An 18,290-nucleotide genomic window follows, 5' to 3' on the forward strand; every position below is an offset into this window, starting at 1 on the left:
GCTATGAACTCACATCTCAACCTCTAACACAAAGCAGAGAAAGCAAAATAAAGTAGGGTGAGGCTTTAAGCTTTCAAATCCTGCCTCCAGTTACACACTTACCCCAATAAGGCCTCACCACCTGAACTTCCCCCAAATAATGTCATCAACCAAAAACTAAGTACTCAAGAATCTTAGGTGATGAGATATATTCTCACTGAAAACACCGCACTCCCTCATATAGAAAATACTGAAAAGAAATAAAGAAAATAATGATTCCAGAGTTGAAATTCAGAAACATACTCCGCTTGATGGCCTGCAGGAGCCATACTGAGACAGGTCATGCAGTGTTAGAAACTCATTAGATTTTAACCTTTGCAGGTACATTCGAGCTTTTCACACTGGGACACAAAGTCATCTATGAAGGTCACGCTAAAGAACCACACAGTTTGTTGGAAACAGCTCAAGAGCTTTTAGCTTTATGGTTTTGTGTTGGGCCACACTCACTGCTGTCCTCAGCCTATGTGTCCTGTGGCCACTAGTTGGACAAACCTACCAGAATACAACAAGGACAAAATACAAATAGGACAAAATACAAATAGAACAAAATAAATTTTTTACTAAAAAAAAAAACAGTGATCTTAAAGAAAAAAATCTTATTCCTAGTTGTTCTTAGTTGTTCCATCTTCCTTTACAACGTCTTCTGTGGATGTGTGCGTGCGTGCGTGCGTGCATGCGTGGATGTGTGTGTGTGTGTGTGTGCGTGTGTGTGTGAGAGAGAGAGAGAGAGGAGGGAGAAGAGGAGAGAGTGGGGGGAGGGAGGGAGGCAGGGAGGGAGGGAGAGAGAGAGAGGGGGAGAGGGAGAAGGAGAGAGAGAGGGAGGAAGAAGAGAGAGAGAGAGGGGAGGGAGGGAGGCAGGGAGGGAAGGAGAGAGGGAGAGAGAGAGGGAGAGAGAGAGGGAGAGAGAGAGGGAGAGAGAGAGAGAGAGGGTGTTTTAAAGCAGTTCCTTAGCATTGTAACCCTACTGTGCACAAGGTCTGTTTTGGTAGCAAAGTTTGTAAGAAAATGCTTGACTGGGAGTTTTCTGAATCAGAACTACAGACAGTAACATCAAAGTTCCACAGGAAATAACCAGACCAAGTGTTTGCAACTGGGAATGTCAACTCTCAAGCATGAAGGTGCCAGAGAGCTGAATAAAGAACCCTGGCTAGGATGTCCCCAATGCAGTCTCCTCTGTGGCCAAAAACCTGGCATTTTAAAGACAACAGAGGAGCAAGATGATCTAGAATAGGAGGTTTTAGACAAGAGGCCACAAGTGAAAAGCATGCTTTATCAGTGGTGGTTAAAGTAACTGAGGCATACATAGTCTGTCCTTCTGAAGAATTTCCCTCTAATTACACAGCTCAGAATCCACATCAGCAAACATCATCCACCTACATCCACAAGCTCGCCTACTTCCTGTTTATAAATAAATAATTCTCTCAAATAGTACCTTAAACCCAAAAGCTTATGTATTGACTTATAAAAGTGAGCATGCTGAGATCATTGAAATATAATCATAACACTTTCCTGTTGGAAAGCTCCAGAGGACTTACAGGCTCTATCTTGCATTTGGTCATATCGTAACGACCTGCTCTCTTTAACTATCAGACTCACCGCGTGTTATCCTGTGTCCAGTGCCTAAGAGCTCGTTAATTACCTAAACTATCTCTCTATAGGTCTTGTTAATTACCCGTCTCCTGTCTCCGAGGACCTTGTTAATAACTTGTACAGTCTCTCTAAAGAGGTCCTAACAACACATTAAAATTAAAGATGCTTTTCTTTTAGCACCTGTCAAGTGCTGTAAATTGAGAAATTTTCACATCAGTTTATTAGCCTACAGTAGTTTTTGTGGGTTTGTAGTATGTTTTCTTCCTTCTCTCTCATACATAATCCTTTTGTATCTTAATCTCTCATCTTACAAAAATAAAAACAAAAAAGGAAAAACTTAGCAAAGTTTGTCTTTTTGTTACAGAGCTTTTTTTGTTTTCAATTTTAAAGACCATAAATATCAATTTGCATTAGAGAGTTAGCAAAGAATGGCATGGATGGTATCTGCAAATTAACCCAATGAGAGATGCACCAATTAATGAGACCATAATAACAAGTCTAGGATGACGAAGGACAGAGAAGTTTCAAGTCATCTCTGGGGAGTAACACACAAGTTCTAGTCAGTGCTGTGGGAACTAACTACACCCACACCTCTCCCTCCCAATCACTATCACGTGGGAACCCCTACAAATCCCCAGCCACTAATGGATTACGGACTCCAAAAGTTTATATTCTCGTCTCATCAATGAGGCTGCATGGTTTTAGCTACACAAACGATAGAAGGGGGCTCAATGGCTAATAGCAAGCCATCTTCAGACGTGCATGATAAATGCTAAATTTTGCTACCAAAACAGACCTTGTGTACAGTAGGGTTACAATGCTAAGGACTGCTTTAAAACTCTCTCTCTCTCTCTCTCTCTCTCTCTCTCTCTCTCTCTCTCACACACACACACACACACACACACACACACACATCCACAGAAGACGTTGTAAAGGAAGATCCAACAACTAAGAACAACTAGGAATAAGATTTTTTTCTTTAGGATCACTGTCTATCTTTTTTCAAATAAAAAAATATAACCCTACATTAACAGTCTTTTTATGGGCATATTATAGCTTTCTGATAATGGTTACATGCAACAGATTATGGTGATTCTTGGACTGTGTGAATTAGACACATATTCTAGGTAACTAAATTTTGGTAGTTCCTAAGAATGATGTGACCTGATCACAAACAGGAAGTAAGTAGTTCAAGGATGAAGAGAAGAAGGGAGGGAGGAATGGAGAGCTACCTGATCTCAAAAGGGAAAAGTAACTGAAAAATATTAATAATAATTATGTCTTCATCTTAGATAATATTTCTATACTATCCCAAAAAATATCTGGTCTGGGCTTATTGGCTAGGAAGATCACAGGAAGGCTAGGAGACACAGGACTAGAAAGGCTAGGAAGGATCTTTGATGACCAAATACATATGAAATATCTGGTAATAAAATAAAAGATCCCAGGAATAAAACATAAAGCTCACTACCAAGTTTTTGCACAGCAACTGAGCAAGAGCTGCCTAGTGCTCAGAGCTGCAATAAAGCAGAAAGGAAGGAAAACATATTTTCTGTGCCAGTCACTATTTCCAAGACAAACACAAAATGCCTTGAGTTATTTCTTGCACTCTGACTTCATTAGCTTTTCACATGAAAGAGATTTTTATTATGAATGTTTTTAAAAGCTCAAGGTGCCATCCTGGTGGTATAGGTCCATAAACTCAAGGTCCACCTGACCTGAAGTGAGCTCAATGCCACCCTGAGCAACCTAGTGAGGCTCTTCTGTCTTACAATGAAAAGAAAAAAGAGGGCTGAGGACAGAGCTCTGTGGTAGAACATCTGCCTAGGATGTGAGAAGAGATAGGTCTTTTGTTGGCTTCTTCTGATGTTTTTGAACAAGACAGGCATTAACTTTCTTCATGTGGTTAAAGAATTCCCATAATTGGATGTAGGTATAACACTTTCCAGACCTCCTTAGGAAAATGCACATCATGGGGTATATGCACCATTGCTTCAATGGACTACGCATGCTTTTTGAGTCACTCATCACAACTGTTCCCAGGTTTCATTTGTTTCCTGACCAACAATTCACCCATATAGCACAAACACCAGTTACAGCTCAGCCTAGTCCTCAACATCCACTACAGCTCGGATGCTTCCTACATACTCCAACAGACGGAATTTCCTATTTGTCTGTGAATCTGTTTTAGGCAAGCCGTTTTCCCTGATGTGTTGTCTGTCTTAGGTGGGGTCCGTTCAAATCTGAGTTTATCAGCTTAACTCCTGACTCTCAGCTGTTAAAAACTGACTATGTTTGGCTATAGGGATCCAATTTAGATCAGTAAGTTTTAAATCTAACTAGACATCAATGGGGAATTTTGAAAACACTGATTTTCTTCAAGGTATGCTGATGAAAAGATTCATACTTCATCTGTAGGGAGCCCCAACAAACCACAGCTTAAAAACACAACAAAATAGGAACCAATGCTGACCAACCAGACACAAGCATCTGATGGCAATTCCAACTTCTCAGAACAAATCCAAAGGAGGGAGCCACAATGGTTACAAGCTCTGCTACAGAAAGTACAACAAAATGGTGGCTAGGAAAGTAGTCAGGTATAATCTCAATGCTTGTAACACTTCAATCTCTTCAGAGAGAGGAGCTCAAATCCAGCCCATCCTGTAATACCAAGTGAGACTCTGTGACAACACTGACTGGGTGAGTACACCTGCCCATTTCCATTCTTCAGATCATTTATAATATAGTTTTTTTAAAGCAGTTATTCTGAATAACCTTTTTTTAAAAAATTCTAACCCTGAAGGCATGTCTGTTTGTAGAAAATGATATTCTGCCAGTACAGAAAAGCATTGCTTTACAATTAAGACATAACACAAATTAGTATTTGAACCTATTGATAAATAATAAAATGTATCAATACTTCCCTGTGACTCTTGTCAACAAAAGCCAAGGGGAACAATTCTGAAGTATGAACAATACCATATAATATTATATGAACAATACCATATAATATAATACCATATAATATTCCTATAAATGACATGAGTTCCAATTATAGTTTCATGTTCAAGAGCAGTGGGACACTGACAGATAGCAAGAGCTACATGGCATCCAGAATCCCAGGAGACCCTCGACTGGTATCTTTGACTTACACAATGCTGTATACTAAACCAACTAAGTTTCCTTCTGGGAACACAGCTAAACCCAATTTCTTAACAGTATGCAGTAAGGATGAAACCTGATTGAACTCTGGCCAATGAGACATATGTAGACTCATGATTCCAGCCCTGGCACGTGACAGCACACTATGCCGGATGGTCTTCACCTCTCCCTGGCACATGACGACACACTATGCCAGATGGTCCTCACCTCTCCCTGTGTGAAATAACAATGGTGCCAGTACAAGAAGGAAAAGGTCTGGCTCCAGAAAAACTGAGTGAAGCTGAGCACCTACTTACACCATTCCCCTCTCAATAAGTTTCTGTGCAAAGGCACTGAGACCTGGAGTTACTGCAGTTGATTACCTATATAGACAGATACTAGAAATGACTGCTTATATCAAAATCTTAAATATCAGTGTAAAACTCAGCTTTTTAAATCAGTACTGGAAACATGCACACACTAGACAAGTACTCTTACCAAGAAGTACATCTCTGCTCATTTATTTAACATTTTCAATTATGAATCAGGATCTCAAAAGTTGCCCAGACTGCCACAACCTCCTGAATGCTGGCTAACAGACGTATACTGACTCACGTGCTCTCTCTCCTAGATTTGAAATAAAAATGTACATATCAACCTTCTTGAATCTATTTCAGTGTATTAAGGAGATCTCCACTGTTAACACTGGGCTGAAAGCAGGAGACAGGCACAATAAGAACACTGTTATCATGTTTATGTTCAAAAATCTCTAATGTGGACTGACTCTCAAGAAGCATGCAGGAGATTAAGCTCAAAAAGATAAATGAAATTACTTATGACAGTGGGAGGAAAAGGTGACTAAGCTGGTGGGGCACAATGCATGCTCCTTCAGAAAATTAGACTGTATCAGAAAGCACATTGAGCTTGGGAAAGGCTTCAAGGAAGCAGAGCAGGTCACCAGGAAGAACACTGTTAGAGTGAGTATCAGAGAGGAGCCTTGCATGCAGCTCAAGCCGGCAACCTGACTAATTTCCTCATCAGTTTCCCACAAGGCTATAGAGATGATGCCAAGATGCAAAATAAAGTAAATTTTGTGGTTCTCAATGTGGCTTTTCCTTGGCCAGATGTTACATATACACACACTAAAAACTAACTTCTAAAAATTATGTTCTTAATGACTGAAGATGCAGGAACATAAAGAAAACTCTCCAGCTATAGTGACATGCTTGCTTAGAGGACAGACATGATCTTTGTGCTCCTGCAGTTACAGGCATGCCAGTTCACACACCAGCTTCTCAGCGATGGACGGTGCTTTAAGTTGACTCAGTAGTCTTAAAACCATGGGTTACAAGAGCCCAGGAGTTCTCTAAGTAGGTTTTACTTAACATACTGGCAAAATAATTCACAGTACACGATTTGTGGCTTCAAAACCTCTGGTCTGGAAGCTACTTGATCCAGCTGAAGATAACACTAAGAGAGGAATTCTAGACACTCTCCTGGCCACATCCTCTCAAATTCCACCCACGCTAACACTGCTGGCTGGAGACTAGGAGCTGCAGCCTTTGTATTCAGCCCATTTACATCCCACTGTCTGCACTTTAACTGGAGCCACCCATTAACTACAAATGTTCTAATTTACCAGAAAGATGACTTGTGACACAGAAACTTCCAGGAACACATATTCTATCCCCACACCTGGAGCCTCATAATAAACACAAAGAAAAAGTCTTAATTTAAAAAAAAATCTTATATTCTTGTAATCATAGAATTTATAATACAACCCTGATGTTGATAGTAGTGTTGATATTAAAGTAGAACAAAATGAAGCTGAAATCTAGAATCTAGTGAAGGCCGCCTCCCTGTTAAAGCCCATGGCAGCCCATGGCTTGAGGACAGTTATTTTTTCATATTATTTGTATTGTACTATTTTACAACTAGTTTCCATTTTTTCTTGCTTTTCATTGACTCTAAAATTATCTAGTTTAGCCAATCTCTAAGTTACCTTGAACAGTTGTTTTCAGCAATCTCCTGCAAAAAATAAAAATGTTTAGAAAGGGAGGGGCACACTCTTATTTACGCCTGTATTTAAGAGTTGATGAAACAGAGACTACATGAAGAAGTATCTGTGTGTTAGTACAGCACATCAACACATGAACTCCTCAATGAAGTATGGATGCTACAAAATAAAAATTTATTTCTCTGAAGTATAGTCTATAAACAAAACTGAATGAATTTTTTTTTCTAAAACCACAGCAAATCTCCTTCTAATAATAAGGAAAATAGACAGAAAATGAGAAAATAGACTTCCCTCTGGAAATTTTAAGTGTACTTTTTTTAAACATAGCAAAGATATATATTCAAGGGTGGGCCTTGCATACATGAGGGAGAGGCCCAAGAGAAAGGCATACCCAAGTGGCTGTTAATGTTCCATCTTCTGTTTGAACTTGGACAGAACAAAAAGCCCCAATTTTAAAGAAAATGATACACAATACATCAATCAAGACAGAGGTCACCTGTCCCTTACCCAGTACTTCTGGGACCCAAAGTGCTTCAGTTTGGTTTTAGAATTTTAGAATATCTGCATTGACTTTCCATATAAAAAGTCCAAATCTGAAATGTTCAAAATCTGAAATTCAGTGTTCTATCCATGATGAAAACATTAATACTGATACTATACTTCTACATGAAAGTGGATCAGGTTTCAAATCAAGGATGCTCAGCCTGAAGCAGTGGCCATCTATTGGTTCCCTATGTGGAGTTCGGCTTTGTACTATGTGCGTCATGTATTACTTATCCTCACTACATCCTACAAATTATGCATTATTTTCTTTCCCTCAAAGATGTAGATGCTGACTGAGGTCTAGAGAGGTCACAGTACTCCACAGCCAGGATTCCCACTCAGGTCTATATATTATACATTACAACTGGAAGAAAGGCTTCCATTCTGTGGCTATCACTTAGTCTCTACTGTGTTCCTCCACAATTAGTTAAAAATTTCAAGGTCATCTTCATCTTTGCTTGAGGTTCCTTAAGCAGGTCCTCTATCAGTCATATCTGTAGATCCTCTGACTTTAATTCGGTGAAGTAAGCAGCAGTATGCACACAAGGACCCAAGGCTTCAAAATTCCTGATTGTGCCTGTGACTAACTGTCACCCAGGGCTCTGGTGAGGGTACAGACAGTATTCCCAAGGGTCACTGTATTCCAGAAAACATTCACAAATAAAAGCTATTTCTGATCAGCTGTTTAATAAAGACAGCTAACATCTATTACAACAACATTAGTACTTCAGCATTTGCTAAAGAGCACCTTGCTCACTGCTACTGGCTCACTGACACTCTCCCAACAGCCTGTGATTTAATCCCTGGGAAGCACCTAGAAACATATTTCTGGTTTGAATTCATACCTATGGTCTATTCACTCTCACTGGGTCTCATCAAACACCATTCTGTTTTCCCCAAGAGCTACGATGGGTTTCTGGCTCCCATAGGTAGGAGCAGACTAGGGTAGAGGGTGAGAAGCCCTCGCCCTTCCAAGGTAAAACATTTAATTCCAAGAACACGTGCCAACAACGTTTAGATTTATGATAAATTATTTTTAAAGGTAAAAAAATAAGCAAATAAAAAGAATATAAAATATTTCATGCATCTAAAAGGAATACTTATTACTTTCAAGTATAAGGTTCCCCAAGTGGCACCTTACCACTTCCTCCTGGTGAGCTTACCTTGAAGATGGCATTATAGTTGAAGCCCTGAATTTTGCTGTAAACGGGTTGGTTGACTCATATTCAAAATAGTCCTGCCGGTTTTCACTAAAAGCACTAGGTGATTTCAAGTCACATGGGCTATCAGATCCCCCATTGTTCAGCTTGTCAGATCTCCTGCTATCTCTCTTCCCCGTCACTCGTTCAAAGAGGCTCACCTTCTCCCTTTTCTCTCTCTTACTTTCTTTCCTGACTTCAATTGGTTTTGAAAACAAATTCATGTTGCTGTCCCATGGCTCACTGCTTTCTTCAAATGGATTCTTCTTCCTTGGCAGTGTTGCAAATTTTTGGGGTAATGAAGCAGTCACATTTGTAAATGGGTCACTCTGTCTTCCAAAAGAGTGTTCACCTTCATCCACAATGCTGCCAGGTTGGTTCAATTTAGAAGTATCAAAGCTTAGTGTTCGTCTGTGTGGAGACTTGAGACTTCCTACAAACATTTTTTTTTCCCATTAGTAGGTGATGGGTGACATATGCTATTACACTATCTGACACATTCTGCTGCTTCAGAATGAGAGCAATTAACTAAAGATATTAACACTCAAAATAATCAAAACAATACTAAAATTAGGTAAGGGATATTATGAAGTAGATGTGCTAATAATAGTGTATTTTTAGACAATTATATCACTACCTTCCTTGACTCAGAAACCATCACATGAAAAAAGTATAAAATCAATCCAAAGGACCTGCTCTCAAAATCATGCTGAAAAGTCTTAAACTTTTCCATCATTAGAATTCAACTTAGTTTCCTCTGAATATAGAACTTTTTCTAGGAACACTTGGATGGAATAGAATATATGCTGCAGGCTTTTTTTTTTCCTTTTTGATGTGTACGTGGATACTTGTGGAGGCCAGAGGTCAACCAACATTGGCATTCCTCAGGAACTACCCTACCCATCTTGTTTTTTGAGACAGAATCTCTTACTGGTGTGGAATTTGCCAAGTGGTCTTGGCTGACTGGCCAGGGAGCCCGGGAATCCACCTGTCTGTACCCCCTCCACTCCTGTCTCGTTCTCTGAATGTGCAGTTGGGGCACCTATGGAACTCAGATCCTCATGCTTTCAAGGCAAGCATTTTGCCAACGAATCCTTGCTGCAAGCTTTTGAAATGGAGAATTGACAGCAGAAAAAAAGAGGCCAGGCTGTGCAAGAAGACTAGGATTCATTTCACTACCACATACAACAAAAATACAGATACAAGCAAACTTGACTTCAGTGAATGTATCAATTAGGGGTTAGAAGGTACTCAAACAGTCAATGGCGGGCTTTAGAAACACTACTTTTTATTTCTTTCTTTAGAAGTCACACTACATAAAATTAGGAGGGAGGAAGAAAGGAAATGAGGTACCACTTACCACTTTCTGGAACAACTCCAAAGGAATCTATCTGGCGACTGAGAAGATGTGTTGGACCCACAGTGCTGGACTTGAGCTTCTCAGAAGATAAGTGGGACCCAGTTAAATCAGACATTGAATGGGCAGAAGAGAGCCGCTGAGGACCCAAAAGAAAAGGCTTTTTTGGTTTGGATTTCATCTGCATTTCACCACTTGAAAACTGAGGATTGGCATCAGGCATGTGAGTGCTCGGAATGATGGCAGAAGACGTATCAGAAAATGCCCCGTCGCTTTTCCTCCCTTTCATCTTATCTTTCAATTTTGCAAAAGGTGATCTTGTCTTGTCCTTCATTGACAAGTCAAACATGCTTGCTGTCATGTTGTTTCTCATAAACTGAATATTGACCTTTATCTCACCCCTGTTTTTTATTCTTTTTCCTTGTTTGGATTCTAATCTAAACCACCTTAAAGAGAAGAAAAAAAGGTGGTTGTAACAAATAATAATGGCAGGAAGCATTGTTATATTCAGGCAGCATTTAAATAAAGTGACCACACACCTGTCTACAAACTGAATGAAAACCAGTCAGCTACAGGTTTCTAGTTTTACTCACTGTTTAAAAAGAAAACAAGTCAAGCAAACAAATGGTCTAGTTTCTGCAGAGTGACACACACCACCGGAGTGAGTCTTTGGAGAGTATGGGAAGCGTTTTAGATAAACTTTCCCCTCATAATTCAAAATTCATCATCAAAAATTCTTATCAACAATAGCTAATTATGTTTCCATATGAGGCAAGCCTAAGGACATGCTTAACATTCAGACACTGAGCCAGAAACTTTGAAAATCATTCATCACTTCCAATTATTTCTGAGTGGCATAAAATGACAAATAATGATGACATTTCAATAAAATACTTAGTCCCTATCCCAAAATATAATTTATATAAGTAGTAAAAGAATTTTATTATTTTATTAATTTTACTAATGGGGATAGTACATAGTTTGTTAAATAAGTACCATTACTTATATTTATATAAAATGGATCTAACCCGTTTCCTGAATAAAATATGTAAAATGTAAGAAGTAATAAACAATAGTTTTCAAAGAACAAAAAGCTCAAATGATTCCTGCCAGAAAGCCATTGACTGTGAAATAAAAAGGACTTTACAAACACAACCAGACCCCAGCTTTCAGGCACGTCTTGCATCATGCTGCCAATTTTTAAGTGAACTATATAAGAAGCAGGGCTTGTTTTGGTTTTGCTTACAGTATTTTTATCCACATGAAATTCGCCAGTTGATGGAGTCACAGGTGGCCACTCTACAGGGCACACAACCTGAACCTGGAGCACAGAGCCACATGCTTTTACATCCTTTAGCAATGGGGTCTGAGCCCTGTTATGGAGACAGGCTGTTATTTAAATACAGATCTAGTAGGGGGCAAATAGTTATCTCAACTACAGAGCAAGTATGACCAAATTTTACATCACTTCTTGTTTGCCAACAGGATAGCTAAAAGATGGCTGGATTTACTATAACTATACATCAGGGCGGATGGGCACACAAGGACAGAAAGCTGACGCACAATCTATATCAGCTCCATGATGGTGCCATATTTCCTTGATAAACTGAAATGATTCAATCAATTAAGACATATCATACTGATGCCCAAACAAGCATTTTCTTAGAATAGAATATTTTATGAGAGAATGCATATTTTATGACCCTAAACTAAGAAAAAGTTATACAATGATAACATCTAACAAAGATTACGAGGAATAACAGCAATGAACTATGAGATGGAGAACACCAAACAATACAAACATGAGCTCTCAGAACACCTCCAAATGAAGCAAAGCTACACACCCCAGAATAAACCTACGGATCTGGAAAACAGAGCCATCTTCAATGGCCTGAGAGACACTTCTGATAAGTGATATCTGAGAAATATTCAAAAATCTCATGCTATATGAAAAACGAACAAATGTTCTTTGTATGAATGCACACAACCCCCACAAGCAAAAAAAAAAAAAAAAAAAAGAGCATCAAGAGTTTACAGCAACTTGACAGAAGCCAATTTGACAAAGATATATCAATGGTCCCCTAAATGGAAGTGCATGAAGATAGCCAAAACTCAGTATTTGAAATAAGGACACATCAATTATGTACGTCAGCACTCTTACTTTGGTGATGAAGAAACTGAGGCAAGGAGAAGGACAAGCCATTTCCCCAAGTCAGATGGAATCCAATGAGGAAAACATCTAAAGCTGATGAAAAACATCTGCAGGGAAATACAAACTCGTCCTTACTTATGAAGCACATGTGTTAATAAGGTTAGCCACATGGCTGCCACACAGTACAGAACTCTGTATTTAACCAGAAAGCACGTGTGTGTGTGTGTGTGTGTGTGTGTGTGTGTGAGAGAGAGAGAGAGAGAGAGAGAGACAGAGAGACAGAGAGACAGAGACAGAGAGAGAGGGGCGCGCAGAGGGCGAGGGCATGCGCACGAGAGCAAGCACAAGCTCCTTGAGGACAGATTGCTTTACACTAAAAATTCACTTTTTTATTTGTAAACCATCTTCATAAAATCAACAAGATTCAGCTCCAAACACGAGTGGTTTGTAACATTTTAGTTTTTTAGTAGGAAACTCTAAACAACTATGCAAGCTTTAAAGAATAAAGCAACAATACATTTGAAACAAAGTGTAAAAAAATATGAATTTTCCTCCCCTCCCCCATAAAAACAAAACAACAACCAAAACAAAATCCTGCAAAGACGTCTGATAAAACACTCTGATTTACAGGCAGCCTGACAAGTAACCTTAGCTGTTCTGTGTTGAAACCAATCTTAATGAGAACTTGAAGAATCCTGAAATAGTGTTTGTTTTCCCAGGCTTCAAAGGGACAAATGAAGACACAGCACTTGGGAGTTGTTGGATTAATGCCGATTCTTTTCCACCTCTGGAGTGCTGGGTTGAAATGGTATATGGCTTCTGTTCAATTTTCAGTGGGCACAAGTCCATGTCCAAACTACCACACATGTGGGAATGATTCCCAAGCAATTGGTGCTGTGTGGTCAGAAATGGGACAAGCCTGGCAATAAGGAGGCCAGAGGCCAGGAGGCAGGTGCAATGCACGCATGTGTGTGTGCACGCATGTACACACACCCACACACAGACACACACACTCACACACATCTACATATGTGCAAGTCTCATCTAACTCTGTATTCTCTATTATTAATTTTTGAGAGCACTGAAAGAAAAAGAACATCACCTACTTGGGTTGTTAAAAAAAATCAATGGATATTACATAATAGCATCAATGATTTCCCATTCTATTATTAAACACTATGTTTTTTCCTTAAATCTCATGCCAGAACCAACCCAGACATCTATTAAAAAAGGCAAATGCAAAAGTTCTCTTTCTGCTCAAAGGATTTGGCTTGGGGTCTCCTCACCCCCTCCCCTTTAAAAAGAAATAATAAAATAATACACACACACACACATACACACATATATATATATGTATATATGTATATATATATATATGCATATATATATTTAAAGTAGAAAAATAGGTTAATAGTTTTAAGCACGATACTTTTTGCCTCTCATGACACAACTGGAAGACAAGATGTAAACACTTGTCGTTTTCACTGTCAGAAAGTACAAAGCATCACACCCAGTCATGGGACGTCTCAATCAGCTGGTAGCCTTCATCACTCATTCCACTTTTCCGAAACGCACTTGGGAATATGCTGACAAGGGCTAGCAATGCATAGCATATTAAATACCTTTCTGTTAATACACTGGTGGCTCAAGTCTGTCTCTTACTGTGCCACATGTGCAGCTGGGCTGGAAAAAGGAAGCTATTAAATATATTAAAAATCTAGAAATATTACCAATAAAGATAGCTCATCAAATACACAGTTCCCATTTAGTCACCCGCACAAAACAGTGAGGGTTTAATAACATATGAAAATCTCTTTGTGTGCAGTAACTTTGCAAACTCTGTTGATAGCATTTCAAAGCATCTCCTCTCCAAAAGCTGTCCTTGATTTTATAGACAGACTACACTGTTAGAGTATTGTTCATGGTCTAGTTTATTGTAACTGCAAAGCTGCCAAAGATGGAAATAAAACAAGAAATTTTTAAAGGGCTACTTCGTTCTCAGGATCTTTGGATCTACACTTGGGCCTACTTAAATTTGGGAATTTACGTTCGAGTGGTCTGCAATATATTACCATTAATATTAAAAGTACTTTTTAAAGCATGGTAAGAAATTTGAAACTGTAGATGCTTAAAAGCTCACAGTTAAAATACTTTAAAGAGTATACACTAAATCACTTCAAAGCGACAATTTGGAGCAAATTATTTGGTTATTATTCATTTTTTCATTTTAAATCTGATGAAGAACCCCTCAGAAGAAAGAACATGCTATTTGCTAAGTATCAGGAAATTTTAAAAAACTATTAAATATACAACTTAAACTTTTTCTCCTTCCCCACCTCCTCATTGAATATTTACCTATTTTTTTCTTCTTGCATTTCTAATATTTTATTTTACATACACTAAATCTTAGGTAAAGACTTTATTCAAAACAAAACAAAAACAATTCTACTAAATGAAGTTTGCTGGCATGTTTTACAAGGAAAGAAACAGAGAAAAGATCATTTATACTTAATATAAGAAATTAATGTGAACTTAAAATTATCATTGCAAAAATAGTGCTCTAAAGAGTAGATAGATAAACACACATCAGCACTGGGTTTGGTTCTTTTTTTTTTTTTTTAAAGCTACTTGGGAAAAGTGTAGTCCTCTGATGACTTCCCCCAACCCTCTTTTCATAAACCCCAGCCATCTCCATCTCAATGAGCCTTCAGGCCCATGATAAGCTGTGCATGAAAGGTAAAGGTAACACATGTACACAAATGTAAGCTAAAGGACAGGACAGGAGACCTACCTTTCCAAATATGCTACTTGTTTCAAGTTAGGACATGACGTCCTAGTGTTGATTTGCATTTTGATTTCTTAAATTAAGTATATCTAACTTAGGCTTGAAAGTTCTATTTCAAAAGCCATGTTTTCATCGAAGAAGTCAATTAAATCACTGCATCACAAGACTGTAATCACTGTCTCCAATCTTACACCAGCTAATTCGGTCTAAACACAACAGCATTACTCAACTGATCCTTCAGTAAACAATAGCTCCACTATACTGCAAATTCAAAGGAAAAAAATGTCAGTGGGTTCAAGACTGAAGATGTCTGTGCAGACTTCCAAAACTTTTTTTTTTCTTTTAACAACTTTCTGCCCTATCAAGAAGTGCTGACCCTGAAAACTGGTGAAGCAAAAAAAAAATAAAAAAATAAAAAATAAAGGCCAACTGTTTCCAATGCTGAAATACAGAGTTCTAAAACTAGTAACTTTTCATTTGACAGCCTTTATTAGTAATTTATCTTTTAACAGTGCTCAACAAACATAGACCTAATGAGGTGCATATATTTAATTTTCTGCTTTTCCAGTTCATGCTCTAAGCCTCTTATAAAAAGTATTAAAATCCAGTGCAAAATATTCCACTGTTTAAGAGCTCGATACCTCACACAGAAATGAGAAAAAAAAATGGTTCACTAATCTCACCATTAAAAAAACAACAACAACAATTCAGAGCAAAGGCTATTTTCACTTCAAAGTCATGCAAAGAGAAGTGCTTAAAACTGGATCCTATTTCAATTCCAAAGACCAATGCCTCAAATACACTATGTTCAAGAACTGTAAATCCATATATCTTTAAGTACCCAAAATTCAAAATAAATTATGTAACTTACTCTGTTTTCCTTCTTTGTTTGTCCTCAAAGATGTCATTGAGATTGATTGCCACCTGCCCTAAAAACTTATCCAGTCCCACCAGGGACCTGTGCATCACTATAAGAAAAAGAATATATTTCTCCGGATTACCCTGCATGAGCAACCCAGGCAGCTCAAAGGAGGCCTCCTCCTTCCACACCGGTTCCAGGGTTTTCTCAGCTACAGATGTAGAATACTTCTCTTTGCCCAACTGAATTATGGTGTATGTGTCATTGGTGCCACTTTTGCCTTTTGGCTTCAGATCTTTAGCTTGGAGCACTGTGACCTGCACGTGGGTTGGAAACCACTTTTGGGCTTGCTCAGACAGCATCATTATGGTTTTGTTTTGTTTTGTTTTGTTTTTCGGTTTTGTTTTTGTTTTTTTGTTTTGTTTTTCCTCTGCCAGAGTTCAGAAGCGCAGGCGGCGCCCCTCCCGCGGGGAGAGCCCCGTACCCTGATCACTGCATCCTTAAGGGCACTTCAGCGAGCTGGGGAGTCAGGGCTGCCCCGAGGTCCCTAAGGGCTGATGTCAGGAGGACCGGCGGGGAAGCCTCCGCCGCTGCGGGGGTCCCTTTCTTCCGTAGAAGCACAGGGGCCCACATCACCTCCGCGCCGTCCGGGCCTCCACGCGCAGCCCCGCGCCTCGCGTCGCCGCCGTCCCGGGGCCTGCGCCCCTACGGCCCGGCCTCCGCCCCGCGCGGCCCGGCTCCTCCTCCGACCCGGCTGATACGAACCGTCGGCGGCCGCGGGGCCTGGCTCCCTCCGCCCGCGCGGCCTCGCTTCGCCTTGGCTCCTCCCCTGAGAGTGGAGCAAGCCTGGGCGAGCGGGGAGGAAGCGGCCGTCTTGGACCGGCGCCGGAGGGATGCGGGACGCGGGCAGCAAACTGAGGCCGGGCGGCGGTACCGGGCGAGGCCTGGCCAGCGTCCCGCGGCTCCTAGCGCCCGGCGCGCCGCGGCCGCGCCACTTCCGGGTTGGCCGTCTCCATGTTGAGCGGGACTGCGCGAGGGGCGGGGCCGGGCGGGGTTGGGGGTCAGCGCCTCCCTGGTTGCCGTGACGACGGGGCGCGCGGATCGGGACGCGGAGGTTGGGATGCGAGTCCTGGACCGTAGGTGCCTGCCGGTTGCTCCGCTCTATGGAAGTGTGAGCCCACAGAGGCCGACAGAGGGTTCTGGGAGGCAGCACTGGGCCGTGTACACCGCCCACAGTTGGGAGAGAACCAGTTTCCTTCTTGGAAGGCAGAAATCTGTCCCAACTGTGTGTTCAGTTCTGCCTGGGCCCTGGTGTTCTTAAATGGTGGTGGAGCACATAACTCTTCTTGAGTGACAATTCAGACTTCATCCAACCGTTCTCCATCTTCTTGAAGAGGAAACCTTCAGCTGACTAAAGGGACCTCCTCCTGAGCACAGACCTTTAAAAGCGAAGGATGCAGATAGATTCCAAAGCTACCCTTGCTTAATAAAGATTATAGACGCTTTGGCATGGCGTCAGACCTGGTTCTGGCCCCCATGCCTGCTGCCATAATTATACTGAACTATTTAGTCATTTTTCCCTTCCTAAATTGTGTGTGTGGCGTCCAAGTCAAAAGCATTCCCTGAGCACTCAGAAAACCAATCTCCAACTTTATGGCTAGAGAGGACACAAGCACTATGTCTCCCTTTCCTGCTCTACTTTTCGGTCCTAGGAGTTGCATACTACCTCAGTTGACTTTATTTCTGTCCATGTCTTCCTAGGAAAATTTTAAGGTTCTTTGGACTACCTGGCAAGACGTCCAACCTGCGGCCAACAATAGCTATGAATGAGGCCAAACATAACCTTAAATGTTATGAGAGTATTTAACTGCATTGGGCTTTTCTTCAGGGAAAACTTTGTAGACAGTTGACAGCTCTTGAAGCAATGTCAAAAGATTAGACATCCCTGAAGGACTTCAGAGAACTAAGCATTAATCAGACATGCTAACCAATCTGTTGACTGACTAAATACTTTTTTCCCTTTATGGGACTAATTTTGAGAATAAATATGATAGATAGGAATGTGCTTTATCCAACTGAAAATGGCCATAAACCATAAGGTATTGTGTTTCTTATTTTCGGGCAAGTTTTAAAACTTCTGTTATACAAACTTAGTTTCCATCCCTGGGAGACAGTGTTTGAAAAGGCCATGTGTGTAACGCAGAACAAAACCATCACATTGCGTGCATAGCATCTGGATCCCAGAGTGGGCAGTTGTCAACTTTAAAGAAAAATATTTTCAGGGATCTGTAAAGAGTACATTGGAGCAGACAGTGTTGGAATTTCACCAGCATCTCTAGAGAGAAATAATTTGACACCTGAACTTGTAGAAAAACAAAATAAGTGTTTTGAAATCCAATTTAAGCCTAGTTTTATAAACTGCATTTATAAAAGAAGGTTTCACATTTCTATTAGAGGTTGTAATTAAACAACAGGCAATTACAATAATGGATTGTGTTTTTAAAGAGCTTACGGTGTTTGCTAAGCTTTATTAATGGTTATAAACTTGTTTACAAGTATCATTTCCCTCATTGTTGAAATACAGCCATATCTAGGGTGGAAGTTGGCT

General features: G+C 40.1%; 1 protein-coding gene across 4 annotated transcripts in view; it reads right to left on the reverse strand.

Moving 5' to 3' along the window:
• Rab11fip2 (RAB11 family interacting protein 2) overlaps positions 1-16,412 on the reverse strand; it is a 39,757-nt gene extending 23,345 nt beyond the window's left edge. For 2 of the 4 annotated variants that reach the window (XM_028776007.1, XM_028775988.1), the window contains exons 1-3: positions 15,695-16,412; positions 9,890-10,332; positions 8,494-8,962 (exon numbers count right to left, since the gene is read on the reverse strand). In XM_028776007.1, the coding sequence (XP_028631840.1) occupies positions 8,494-8,962; positions 9,890-10,332; positions 15,695-16,047 (1,265 nt within the window). In that variant the 5' untranslated portion in view covers positions 16,048-16,412. Of the gene's footprint in view, positions 1-8,493; positions 8,963-9,889; positions 10,333-11,132; positions 11,214-15,694 lie in introns of those variants that run through there. The other 2 variants (XM_028776004.1, XM_028775997.1) reach the window with 2 other exon arrangements.
• Positions 16,413-18,290: the final 1,878 nt, after the last annotated feature.

Source organism: Grammomys surdaster, unplaced genomic scaffold, assembly GCF_004785775.1.
Source record: "Grammomys surdaster isolate TR1022 unplaced genomic scaffold, NIH_TR_1.0 66, whole genome shotgun sequence".
NCBI classification, from domain to species: Eukaryota; Metazoa; Chordata; class Mammalia; order Rodentia; family Muridae; genus Grammomys; species Grammomys surdaster.